Source organism: Salmo salar, chromosome ssa21, assembly GCF_905237065.1.
Source record: "Salmo salar chromosome ssa21, Ssal_v3.1, whole genome shotgun sequence".
Classification (NCBI taxonomy): Eukaryota; Metazoa; Chordata; class Actinopteri; order Salmoniformes; family Salmonidae; genus Salmo; species Salmo salar.
In genome coordinates this window covers 6386685-6400790 of record NC_059462.1, presented here as the reverse complement: position 1 = coordinate 6400790, position 14106 = coordinate 6386685, and the positions used below count along the sequence as shown (strand labels likewise).

The 14106-nt window shown below is 43.9% G+C and overlaps 1 protein-coding gene across 5 annotated transcripts in view; it reads right to left on the bottom strand.

The window, feature by feature from the left end:
* Nucleotides 1–14106, bottom strand: part of LOC106581666 (collagen alpha-3(VI) chain) — a 117499-nt gene that overhangs the window by 25764 nt on the left and 77629 nt on the right. For all 5 annotated transcript variants that reach the window (XM_014163871.2, XM_045704388.1, XM_045704389.1 and 2 more), the window contains 9 exons: nucleotides 8883–9494; nucleotides 6127–6723; nucleotides 3024–3623; nucleotides 2235–2852; nucleotides 1588–1922; nucleotides 1311–1389; nucleotides 1060–1205; nucleotides 654–746; nucleotides 204–257 (listed from right to left, as the gene is read on the bottom strand). In XM_014163871.2, the coding sequence (XP_014019346.2) occupies nucleotides 204–257; nucleotides 654–746; nucleotides 1060–1205; nucleotides 1311–1389; nucleotides 1588–1922; nucleotides 2235–2852; nucleotides 3024–3623; nucleotides 6127–6723; nucleotides 8883–9494 (3134 nt within the window). The remainder of the gene's footprint in view (nucleotides 1–203; nucleotides 258–653; nucleotides 747–1059; nucleotides 1206–1310; nucleotides 1390–1587; nucleotides 1923–2234; nucleotides 2853–3023; nucleotides 3624–6126; nucleotides 6724–8882; nucleotides 9495–14106) is intronic.

The following is a 14106-nucleotide window of genomic DNA, read 5'->3' as shown; positions in this document are numbered from 1 at the left end:
GCAATGTGTAGCAATGTGTTACAGCACTTTGAGCACCGGAAAGGCTCTATATACTGTAAATCCAACTATTATTATTTGTAAACTTCAGAGCAGGTGCATAGTATGGCCTGAGGGTACAGTCTTACTAAAGAAGACAGGAAGAAAGCTGAGCAGATATTTGTGAGGTTAAAGTTGTTTCAGATATGAACAGAAATCTGACTTACGGGTCCTCCCTCATCTCCGGGATGTCCTGCTCCGCCTGCTCCACCTGGACTGCCCTGCAAGTTAAGAAGCATATTATGCATAAATCTGCACTGTATACCTAACTCATCACAATAGTCTTTCACAAGGCATTTATATTTCCTAGGCATTTTTACACACTTAAGTACACTCTTAGAAAAAAGGTACATTTAAAACCAATAAGGGTTCTTCTGCTGTCCCCATAGGAGAACCCTTTGAATAACTATTTTTGGTTCCAGGTAGAACCCTTTTGGGTTGAATGTAGAACCCTTTCCACAGAGGGTTCTACATGGAACTCAAAAGAGTTCAACCTGGAACCAAAAATAGTTATCCTGGGGTCAGCTGAAGACCCCTTTTGGAACCCTTTTTCCTAAGATTGTACATTAGTATACAGTACTTAAGTTCAAGTAATAATAACAAAGCACATTAGTAACCTTGGGTCCTCCAAGCCCGACTGCTCCTCGGTCTCCCCTTGTGCCAGTGCATTTACATGGCACTGCACAGCACTCCCTCTCAGCAATGTTGTCCTGTAAATTGGAGCAAATATAAAGTTGGAATTTAAGATGGGACAAAACATTTTCTGTGTACAGCCAAAATTGGTTGATTATCCACTCAATCCAAAACTGCATATCTGTGACTTGACTACGACTTCAAGTATCTTCCTAATGCTCAATGTGGTCATACTGTACAGTAGATTAGTCCTTAGACTTTCTCCAGGTTCTTTCCTAAAAGCATTTGTGTGGCAAAGTTGGGTTACATGGCTGAGTTGGACTGTATGGTACAGATACAAGTACGAGAACATGTAACGTTTCTGTAGTGAGTGACAGTGACAGCACTCACCAGTTCCTCCAGAAGCTCGTAGTCCAGATCCATGACATTGACTCGGAGGGGTCTGGTGTACCTGAAGCCTCGGCCAAACTCCAGCAGCACAGCCTCCTCAAACCTGGGTACCTGCTCCAGACCCACCAGGATGAAGCTGTTCACACCTAGCATGGCACAAAACACATATTTAATTATCTTTGTCCAGGATCTTTCTCAGTAGTTTCAACAGCCATAGCAATCCAATAATCCAGCCATAGACTCATCCTCACCTGAAATTTTAAGTTCTTCGACCCGTCTCTTCATTTCGTTATACTGGCCATCCAGACCATCAGTCAGATGGATCACAACCTGTGCGTGGTTTGGGGGAGGCAATCATATAATTTAATTTTACTAATAATGAATGGCATTTATTTCAATAGGTTTGCCTCACTCTCAAGTCGAACTTAACCAAAAAAGATGACAGACTTCAATCTACTCTACTCACACTGTTCCCTGTGTGTGAAGATATTAATTACATTTATAAAAAAAAGAGACAGGCAGACACACCTTGACTGCGTCCGCGGCTCGGCTTTTGAACCTCGAACCGTATGCGGCAATGGTCTTGGCATTGAGGACATAGGGGCCGCGATTGCGCAGGGCCCGGAATGACTCAAACAGCATGTCGGCGTTGTCCGTGAACTCCAGGTGGACAGGTTCCGAGGCGGTATCCATGGCCAGAATGCCCACCTGGATCGAGGGGATCTGTCCCGACGAGCAACTGATGCCCGTCATCTTGGTGATCCTCTGGAGGATGGCACCCATCTTGGACTCCAGGATCCTCTGGGCCTGGAAGATGTTCTGTGAGGACACGTCAAAGCCCACCAACACCTCCAGACTGCAAGCTGAGAGAGAGAGAGAGAGAGAGAGAGAGAGAGAGAGAGAGAGAATATACGGGGAGGTTGATTGGTGGTTGGTGTTTGGAGCTTCTCTGTACTATGACTTGTAATGTAAATGTTTACCAGATGTTTACAATCCATATGCGGTCTGCTATTACCTGAGTCATTCTAAAGCGTAGCAATTTTTTATCAATGTTCTATATGAAAGTAAAGGATATAAGTTAAACAAGCATGAGGAAGTGACGTAGATCTGCCAAGATATGTCCTCCTAACACCAACACTATGGGAAAGATAGGGTAAAATATCTGTGATCCTCACCTTTTGAGGGTTCCTGGCTCACGCCAGTGCACAGCTTGATTCCCTTCACCTCGTCGTCCAATGTTTCCAGGATCTGCTCGTTGAGCTCAGAGAGCTCCATGAACGTGCTCGCCCTGGCCACCGTGGAGGCCTCGCTCGCCAGGTTGTTCAACTCATCCTCAATGTCGCCCACGCCAACGGCGTAGATGCGCACACCGGTGGCCTTCAACCCCAGAGCGGCAGTCTTGCCATCGTCGGATGACCTTCCGCCAGTGACAATCATCAGGATCTGGGGGATGCCCTCATCCTTCCTGCTGCCTTTATCTTTGATGAAGTGGTTCTCCTGCACGTGGCGAATGGCAGCACCCGTGTTGATCCTGCGGCCACCCTTGTACTCCGTGCGACTGAGGGCGCTGATGATGTCGTCCTTGGTCTTGTAGGTGTTGAGGTAGAAGACGTCAGTGACGTCGGTGGCATAGTGGGCAAGGCCAATCTGCAGGTTGTCACGCTCGGTGAAGAAGAGGTCTATAAGGTTCAGGATAAACTCCATCACTTCCTTGAAGTTGTCCTTGCCAAGGTTGATGGAGCCATCCACCAAGAACACGATGTCAGCAGCCTTGGCTTTAGGGAGTCCTGAAGCTGAGAGAAAGAGAGAAAACAGAGAGAGAGAGCGACGGAGAGGGATAGAGAGAAAGGGAGGTGCCATGTTGAATCCTATTCACAGTATTTATTTGGCTATTATTCAATATTTATCAGTACATTTCTTATGCAGAATAAGGCGAGAATGCATTGGTTTGTGGTTTCACTTACTTGGGTCAACAATTTCTGTAGGGGTCTCCTCGGGGATTGTCCCATTGAGCCTGGCAATGAACCTCTCCTTAATGGTAGGCAAGCCGGGGAAAGTAGGTACCTGAAGAACATCGGCAGAGCTGGTGGCAATCTGGTTGAGCTGCCTGGAGTCTGCTCCACCAGCCCCAATGCCAATGCAGTTAACCCGGGAGCCTTTGAGCAGAGGGCCATACACAGACACGTCAGTGGGGGACCTTCCGCCGGTGAGGACCACCAGATGCTGGGAGGCCTCCGCAAGCCGGACACCTGCCGAGGATTTCAGCTCGTTCCTGATCACATACTCGATGGCTTTGGCCAGATCGGACGATCTGCCACCCTGCTGGCGTAGTCTTTTAATGGCAGAGAGCACAGCTGGCTTATTGTTGTGGGAATTGAGAGAGAAATCCGTCTTGACCTTGTCAGAGTATTGGACGACAGCGACCCGAACCTGGTCAGGTTGCACATCCAGCTGCTGAACGATGTTGAGGATGAAGTCACGGATGTGGGCGATGCCATTGGACCCTGTGGTGTCCGAGCCATCTATGAGGAAGATGATGTCCTTCCTCCCCATGTTGAGGTTAGCTGAGAAGTAGAACAGAAAAACAAGTCAAGCAAGTGGGGTTTTACTTTTCATGTTGGCAAAAATGTATACTGCTCAAAAAAATAAACGGAACACTTAAACAACACATCCTAGATCTGAATGAAATAAATAATCTTATTAAATACTTTTTTCTTTACATAGTTGAATGTGCTGACAACAAAATCACACAAAAATGATCAATGGAAATCCAATTTATCAACCCATGGAGGTCTGGATTTGGAGTCACACTCAAAATTAAAGTGGAAAACCACACTACAGGCTGATCCAACTTTGATGTAATGTCCTTAAAACAAGTCAAAATGAGGCTCAGTAGTGTGTGTGGCCTCCACGTGCCTGGATGACCTCCCTACAACGCCTGGGCATGCTCCTGATGAGGTGGCGGATGGTCTCCTGAGGGATCTCCTCCCAGACCTGGACTAAAGCATCCGCCAACTCCTGGACAGTCTGTGGTGCAACGTGGCGTTGGTGGATGGAGCGAGACATGATGTCCCAGATGTGCTCAATTGGATTCAGGTCTGGGGAACGGGCGGGCCAGTCCATAGCATCAATGCCTTCCTCTTGCAGGAACTGCTGACACACTCCAGCCACATGAGGTCTAGCATTGTCTTGCATTAGGAGGAACCCAGGGCCAACCGCACCAGCATATGGTCTCACAAGGGGTCTGAGGATCTCATCTCGGTACCTAATGGCAGTCAGGCTACCTCTGGCGAGCACATGGAGGGCTGTGCGGCCCCCCAAAGAAATGCCACCCCACACCATGACTGACCCACCGCCAAACCGGTCATGCTGGAGGATGTTGCAGGCAGCAGAACGTTCTCCACGGCGTCTCCAGACTCTGTCACGTCTGTCACGTGCTCAGTGTGAACCTGCTTTCATCTGTGAAGAGCACAGGGCGCCAGTGGTGAATTTGCCAATCTTGGTGTTCTCTGGCAAATGTCAAACGTCCTGCACGGTGTTGGGCTGTAAGCACAACCCCCACCTGTGGACGTCGGGCCCTCATACCACCCTCATGGAGTCTGTTTCTGACCGTTTGAGCAGACACATGCACATTTGTGGCCTGCTGGAGGTCATTTTGCAGGGCTCTGGCAGTGCTCCTCCTGCTCCTCCTTGCACAAAGGCGGAGGTAGTGGTCCTGCTGCTGGGTTGTTGCCCTCCTACGGCCTCCTCCACGTCTCCTGATGTACTGGCCTGTCTCCTGGTAGCGCCTCCATGCTCTGGACACTACGCTGACAGACACAGCAAACCTTCTTGCCACAGCTCGCATTGATGTGCCATCCTGGATGAGCTGCACTACCTGAGCCACTTGTGTGGGTTGTAGACTCCGTCTCATGCTACCACTAGAGTGAAAGCACCGCCAGCATTCAAAAGTGACCAAAACATCAGCCAGGAAGCATAGGAACTGAGAAGTGGTCTGTGGTCCCCACCTGCAGAACCACTCCTTTATTGGGGGTGTCTTGCTAATTGCCTATAATTTCCATCTGTTGTCTATTCCATTTGAACAACAGCATGTGAAATGTATTGTCAATCAGTGTTGCTTCCTAAGTGGACAGTTTGATTTCACAGAAGTGTGATTGACTTGGAGTTACATTGTGTTGTTTAAGTGTTCCCTTTATTTTTTTGAGCAGTGTATTTAAAAATGGAAACAAAGGGGATTGTAACAGTTGAGGCGATATCATACAAAAACAGGTTTCCATCCAACCTTTTTATTCAGGGAAAAGTACATGTTGGATAAAACATGTCACAACAGGCCTGATGGAAACAGCTATTTTGTCGGTAGACTTTCCAAATGTTGACAAAACAAAATACGCTAGTCAAGGTGGGATCTTTTTGTGTCTGTAAAATGAATTTAGTGAGAAAAGGAGGTGGAAGTTGACCTTTACGCGCAAGTATTGATATAATAACCATCATACCGAAAAGTAAACTTGGAGTCACGCGATGATATGTTGTGTAGTCCTTCCACTACGACTCGGGAAAGCATGTAGTTTATTAGGCTACAGATTAAATAAATTATGATGAACTTCACATGGTGGTGAAAGTACACAGTGATGAGCTTGATGCTCCCTTCCAATAAATATTGAGAGTCTTATTCTGGTGACATGATGATCGAGGCTTGGCTGCCGTTTGAAAAATAAATAATCTCATCATGTAGGCCATACCCGCACTGTATCTGGGAGCTTTTGGCTAGAGCGCACGTGCCAAGACCAAAGTGGGCACATTCACTATATAACGCATTTTGTTTTGTTACAAAACAATACAGCTCAGGATCGAACCAGGGTCTGTAGTGACGCCTCTAACACTGAGATGCAGTGCCTTAGATCGCTGCACCACACTCGGGTGTGAAAATATTCATATTGTTTTATGCAGATTTTAGAAAATTCAAATCTGTCACCAATTGGATGGAAACTTAGCTACATTGAAAAATATATTTGATGGGTCAGCACTATTTAGAAACAGCATTGGGTTAAATAATGTAGAATCTCTTACCAGGAGGAACAGGGGTGGTCATGGTGTTGACTGAAGCAATAAGCTGCCGCTCCACTGTTGCAAGCTGCCCAAAGTTGTTAATGGAGTAGGCGAACTCTGGCTTCAGGGAGATCTGCCTCAGTTCATTGAGGTTGGCATTCTTTGCCCCGATGGCAAGAGGGGCAACCAGGTTGGTCTTCAGCTGGTTGGCTGGTCCAGAGACGTCGTCGTTGGACTTTCCCCCCGTGACTAGAATGAGGAACTGAGGCACACCCTCCTCGATGCGGCTACCGGCTGATCTCTGATAGATGTTCTTGGAGACCCAATCGAGGGCACGGCCAGTGTTTAGACGGTTTCCACCCCTGCTCTGAATCTTCCTCGTGGCCTGGCGGACCTCGTCTTTGGTGGAGTGCTCGTTCAGGAGGAACTCCATATTGGCATCGTCACTGTACTGCACCACTGACACCCTGACCCGATCCAGACCCACGTCCAACTTTTCCACAACCCTCCCGATCATGTCACGGATGGCGGGGAACTCGCTGCGCACAGCTGTTGTGCCATCAATGAGGAAAACCACATCCCTCTTTTCTCCGCCAGTGGATACTATGGTTGTGGTGACTGTGGGAGAAGACAAGCACATCAAATGTGTTTGTTAGCAAGACAAATTGAGCTACATTAGGGCATAGATATTAACCAAATTCGTTATGGTGATATTTTATGTTCTAATTGTAGCTATGTTATAGCTATGTTTTCACCTTGCATCGACCCTTTTGACTACTGATCTGTTTGTATGAGTCAAAATATGTAATCTAGTTTTAATCTATCATTATTATTAATAATACATTATTAGTGATGAACATTTGAGAAACAGTTTTAATTGATATTCAACTAGACTACAGTATCACAGGTGGTGATGCCGATGACTGAAACCCAGTTAACAGTGAATCCGAATGAAAAACAGCTAGCTCTGTAGTGCTGCTTTGACAAACTCCCCAGTAAAATAACCTGTTCTTTTCCTTTTTAACCCACTGGTAGCTAACATCAATCAAAGCTGTAAGCACTCTACCACATGAGCACATTTAGCAGAATTGTTGTTTTGGGTCTCTGGAGACTGTAATGCCTTCAAGAAATAGTATTGTACCAGCACTTTGTTTGGTTGTACTTGTGTGTTAGCTAAGAGATAATTATTTTTGTGCCCCTGCCCATACCTCATAGGTACACCCATGAGCCCGTTCTAAACGGATGGTTATCCTGTTCAGAACAAAGTGGCACCACGTGCTGTAATTAGTGGATTAGGGTTTCCCATTCAAAAATGTAAAACCTCCTCAGCTGACCACCTTGAAGCAATTATTCGCCTATATTTGCTATACCGGGATAGAAGTCAATAGTATGTATTATGAAGTTATGAGTGGTGGTAAAAAAAAAGAATCACCAAATGGTACAATTTATGTACTACTCCATGCATGAATTTCAGTGTGGCATTGGCCGCCTCTGTCAGACATGGAAAAACAATACAGCAAAATACATAAATAATGCTAAAGTCAGTGTAGGTCCATTTAAACCAGTTAAAATGTAGCAAGGATGGTGACATCATTTTGGGGTGTAGTGCCACTACTATCCCCTGGAGGGCAGCTAAATTGTATTCATTCGAAGCACAAGACACAGGCATTTCCAATGATACCTTATACACTCAGATGTAAAGTGTTTGTTTTAATTGGTAAAAAATCTAATATACTATATATATATATATATATATATATATATATATATATATATATATATATATATATATATATATATATATATATATATATATATATAGATATATATATATATAGATATATATATTATACAGCTTAGTCCCTGAAATTGGGCACTAGTCAATTCAGTCAAGTCAAATGAAATTGTATTGGTCACATGCACCGAATACAACCCGAATACAACACCTGTGGACTTTACAGTCATATGTTTACTCATGAGGTTTTAAATAGGCCTCTTCTCAAGAAAGTTTGAAAACTTGGCATAAAACATTTTGATTATTTACAATCCATCTAGCCTATTCATGGAAGCTAACTTCCTTTAGCGACTATTCATGAAGACATCTTCTGACCGCATCGCTTGCAGTACGGTTTTGGAAACATAAGGAACATATCTTTCATATCATCGAGAAATAATCTTCAAAAAACAAAATACTAAATTACACTTTTATAGGTTTAGTGTTCCCACACTGCCATGTTACAGCGTTTGTTTACGGAAGACAGATGGAAGACAGAGACAACCACCTGTGCTAATTAGTTATCTAGAATGCTCAAACACCTGTGTGTAAGTGTAACTGGGGACGAAGTGTAGCGGAAGTGTAGTTCGTCGGATGGAGAGACACAGCCGTATGGATCTGTGCAAACCTGCTAAAGTAAGTGTATCTTTTTTATTTTAAAGATTATTTCTCACTGATATGAAAGATAAGTTACATATGTTTTAAAAACTATCGCAAGTGATGATTATTGACGTTTCTAAATGAGTGTCGGGATTGTAGCTCACATGGTCCCACCGGTAAGAGGTGCTTATAGCTGAGAACCCTTGGGATAAGGCAGATTGCCTTGGGTTCTTGAGAGCAACAATCAATCATGATGCTTTTTTGACAATTTGACACATACGCGACCAGGTAATTAGCCAACCACTGGCCACTACTGTGAAGTGTTGTCCAAATATTCCATAAAATGTGCTAATTCAAACAGACATTAATAAAACACATTAATGACAGCAAGAGAGGGCATTACCATCCACAGTTGGGAAAACAGGGCGTAGCCTGGCAATGTCGTCATCGGACAACTCTGTGAGCTTGGAGATCAGTGTGTCCTGGACTGTGTACAGGCCAGGGAGGTCATCCACACTGTACGCAAAGTTGGGAACATAGGAAACAACCTGAAGCTCCTGAGGGTTTACATCTCTGGTCCCGATGCTGAAGGGCAAAACGCCTGACTGCTTCAGTGATGTCGCAGGTCGACTGATATCATCTGTGGACCTTCCGCCGGAGACGACAATCAGGAACTGTGGGACACCCTCCTCCTTCCTGCCGCCACGTCGAACATTCAGCACTTCACTACTGACAAACTCCACTGCCTGACCCAGGTTACGTTCCCGGCCGCCTCTCTGCCTCAGTCCCTTGACAGCATTCATAACCCCCTCCTTGGTTGTGTGGGAGTTCAGGTAGATATCTGCATTGGGGGAGTCGCCATACTGCACCACACCAATCCTGATCTTGTTCTCGCCCACGTTGAGGTTCTTCACGATTGAGCGGATGAACTCCTGGATGATGGGGAACTCCATTCCGACGCCATCTGAGCCATCAACAAGGAAGACGATATCCTTCTTGGGACCCTGAGACTCAGCTAAAAGGAAGGGAGAACAAACATTTTTAATAAACCACTGCTCCTTTTGTAGTAGGTGGGCTAATACATTTCAAAAGCATGTTTTACAACAATGTTCAATATCCTTTTGCAAACAATGATTGAACACTTCAGCTGAAGGACTTTGCTTCTAAGTGTCTTACCTCCCGAGCTAATGAATATGGTAGGATCAGGATACCTGGCTTTGACAAGTCTTGACAAAGCAGACAAGAGCTCTGTCTGGATGTTTTGGAGGTTCCGCATGTCACGGACAGAAAATGTTTCATTAGGGGAATTTGAGATTGACTGCATCTCCCTGTAGTCAGCATTTCTAAGGCCAATACTGACAGGGACCACACCAATACGCTTTAGCGCAATCGCTGAGAGTTCAACACTATCACTAGACTTCCCACCACTAATCAAAATGAGTATTTGTGGAACACCCTCCATGTGCCTGCTGCCAGAGGAAGCGGTAAAGACGTTGTCCCTGACATACTGAAGAGCTGCTCCAGTGTTGAGGGGTCTCCCTCCTTTAAGTGTGATGCCTCTGATTGCATGTATAACCTTGTTTTTGGATGCATAAGTGTTGAAATAGAAATTGACCATGGCATCCTTGCTGTACTGGACCACAGAAATGCGGTCTTTGTTCTCATTCACATTGAGCTTCTCAACAGCTCTCAGTATAAAGTCTTGTATAACTGGGAACTCATTTATAATGTCATCAGATCCATCAAACAAGAAGACAACATCCTTCTTGGTTTCTTCAGGTTGAGCTAGAAATTACAATAAATATAGGCTGTGTTTTGTATAACGACTCATGAAAGCATTTAGACATTTAGTCATGTTTTATTTTCAAATTAACTCATTGACTAACTTTCGATTATTCCATAGTTCTTTGGATGTCACCAAATTGTCTTTCCAATATGAAAAGAATAGACAAGTGACACTTAGAAAAATAAGGTTACTTACCAATACGAGTGGTACGCTTTAAAGTGAACAGTACATCTAATAAGATGTCTGGAAGCTCTCCAAAGTCATTGATTGGAAAAACAAAATTATGAGCAGTGTTGGGAAGACCAACTGAGTCTGTGCCAATACTAAAGCTCAAAATGCCAAGATCTTTAAGTGTTGAAGCCGGCTGCCTAGCACTATCGCTGGAGGGTCCTCCTGTGAGCAGTATCAGTACTTGTGGAACACCTTCAAGATGTCGGCTTCCAGAGATGGTGCTAAAGACATTGTCCTTAACATACTGTAGAGCTGTCTCAGTGTTGCGTGATCTTCCTCCCTTATGTCTTAATGTTCGTATCTTGCTGATGACAGTGTCCTTGGATGAAAAGGAACTCAAGTAGATGTACACTACAGCGTCACTGCTGAACTGGATCACTGCTACCCTGTCCCTGTCTTCAGCAACATTAAGGTTTTCCACAACTCTTCGTACAAAGTCTCGCATAGCAGGAAACCCACTTCGACTGCTGTCTGAGCCGTCGATGAGGAACACAACATCACGTCGTCCAATCCGCGATTCCACTAGGGAGAATAGTACATGTGGATTTAACAAGATGCAACTCGTCATATCAGTACTAAAGGGGGACAGGGGGTTGACATGCTATAACCATTTGGCATAGCAAAAAAAGAACCAGTGAAACAAATGAAGAAAAAAAAACATTTCCAGCATAGAGTGGTGAGAGTCAATCGAGGATTGACACTTTAAAAGATGTGATGCACGAATCTTAAAATACGCAGCATTTTGTTTTAAAATGCAGCAAAAATTCAAGCAAATAAGAAAGGAGCACAGATGAATTACCATCACATGCTATATATTGCAGGCGAACAGAGCACATTGTCCTCTGTGTTGAGGACAGTGGCAAATTAAGTCTCTAAATACACCACCAAGATTCTACAATCTTGTCTTTTCTTAGGAAAAGTGATATCATTAAAAGAAAAAATACAATTTACGGTTATGAGCCTGCTTTTCCTAAGGAGAAGAAAATTACTCATTGTTCTTACGTTGGAGAACAATGCCAATCAACTGCTTGACAATTACATTATTCACATGGGATTCACGAGTTTCAATTAGTCATTATCTGAAAAGTGTTTCTGACATCCCTTACCCAAAATGCCAGAATATTTCAAAGTAGTGATTCTCATTGAAGATAAAAGTTGATTCTCCAATCTATAAAGATCAAAGTATTCTGAAAATGTAAATGCCAAAGAAGGATTGAAAGAAAGAGTTTGCAGCTCTTCAATGTCTGTAGCTTTTGAACCGATGGCGATGACCATGATACCCTGTTGTTTCAGGGCATGAGCAGCATGGCTAATTGGGTCTCTGGATCTTGCTCCACTTAAAATGACTAAAACCTGTGGAACACCAAGCAAGCGTCTACTTCCAGCTGAAGCAATGAAAACATTGTCCTTGATGTACTGGAGGGCGGCCCCGGTGTTGAGAATTGCCCCTCCTTTGTGCTTCAGACTTCTAACAGTGTCTAGAATTTCCTTCTTTGTTCTATAAGTGTTCAGATAGAAGTGGACCTCTGGATCTCTGCTGTACTGGACCACCGAAACTTGATCTTTGGTTTCCTCCACATTGAGTTTGTCCACAACTTTTTGTACAAAATCACGCATCGCTAGGAATCCACTCCTGGTGCCATCAGAACCATCCAGAAGGAATACAATGTCTCTCTTTGGTACTTTATTTCAGGTGGGGAACAGATATTCAATTAATGTAAATATAACTTACGAAGGAATAATGATTTTATAAGATAATACATTAATATACTATATCTCTGGTAAGCAACTGCAGCTGATTGAAGCGAATGCATTCCAGAGAGTTGAAGTAAATTCCATTGCTGCAAAGAAGAGACCCTTAGTAAGACTATGCTGAAAGAATTTGAAGAGAACAATGAAATAAAGAATGAAAAAGTTTTCTACAAAAAAAGGTGGTAATAATACCAAGCATATACATGAATGCAAAGTGGAAGGATTCACTTTGAATATTCAAGAAAAATCTTTGAAAGAAAAATTTAGAAGCAAAAATGAATGAGAGAGCAATATGAAAAAAGGGTTAATCAAGATGTTGTAGGATTTGACAAATGAGGTGAGGATGCTATTAAACAGTCCATGGTCACCCATTTTCATTGATGACACTTTAATGAATGAGCAGCTTTAATACTTCTAAAACTGTTAAAATATTTCAATACATTATTTTGTAGAATGTATCAAAAATCTTGCTAGGAAAGAGTAGATGACTATACCAGTAGATCTAACAGATTTTTAACATCACAGAGCAATCAACTGGTAATGAGACTGAGAGAACAAAAAAATGTTTTACCTATCAAACCAGGACTGGAAAATTGAGCAATTGATGATAAAAGCTCCAGATGCAGTGCTGACAGGTCTGAAAAGTCTTGTGCCACAAGGATGAGCTGTGGATCGGACGTAATTGACTGCATTTCTCTAGTGTCGGCATGTCTGATGGCAATGCCAACACTCTGAATTCCTTGACCTTTCATATCAAAGGCAGCTTGGCTAACAGCGTCATTTGACTGTCCACCACTCAGCAAAATCAATATCTGAGGGACACCTTCATAACGTCTGCTTCCAGAGGTGTCTCTAAAGATGTTGTCTTTAACGAACTGGAGTGCTGCCCCTGTGTTGAGGGGTCTACCACCTTTGTGCCTCAGCCGTCTTATGCTGTCAAGAATGTCCTCCTTTTTGGTGTATGTGTTCAGATAGAAATGTACCTCTTGATTTCTACTATACTGAACCACGGAAATGCGGTCTTTGTTTCCTCCCACATTGAGATTCTCCACTACTTTCAGTACAAAAACACGCATTGCTGAGAATCCATTCCTTGTGCCATCAGAACCATCCAGAAGGAATACCACATCCTTTCTGGCGGTGTCATGATCAACTGAGAAAATAAATAGATTATGTCAATCAAACTGATCAAATGTGGTGTTTTTGGCCAAATTATATAGTTGTTTCTAAGACTCAGTGGCCATTTTGTTAACACATCCTGACTCTTAATTCACAGTGATAACACATACCTAAAACTGTTGGTGATTCTGGAGTAACATCAATAACCACTGCCTCCACCGAGGACAGAAGTTGCTGCTGGATGCTCGGAAGGTCAGTAAAGTCTGAGACAGACAGAACGTAACTGGGATCATGTGATATCCTCTGCAATTCTCTGCTATCAGAGCTCCTTGTTCCAATTCCAAAGACCAAAACCCCAAGCTCCTTCAGAGCAGAGGCTGGCGTGTCAACATTGTCAACCGACCTTCCACCACTCAACAGAATCAGTAGCTGTGGAACGCCTTCCAAGCGTCTGCTTCCGGAGGAGGCAGTAAAGACATTGTCCCTCACGTACTGGAGAGCTGCTCCAGTGTTGAGAGGTCTCCCGCCTTTGTGTCTCAGACCTCTTACAGTGTTGAGAATCTCTCCCTTTGTTGTGTATGTGTTCAGATAGAATTGGGCGGCTGGATCTCTACTGTACTGGACCACCGCAACGCGATGTTTGTTCTCATCCACACTGAGTGTCTCCACCACTCTTTGAACAAAGTCACGCATGGCTGGGAATCCACTCCTAGTGCCATCAGATCCATCCAGCAAGAAC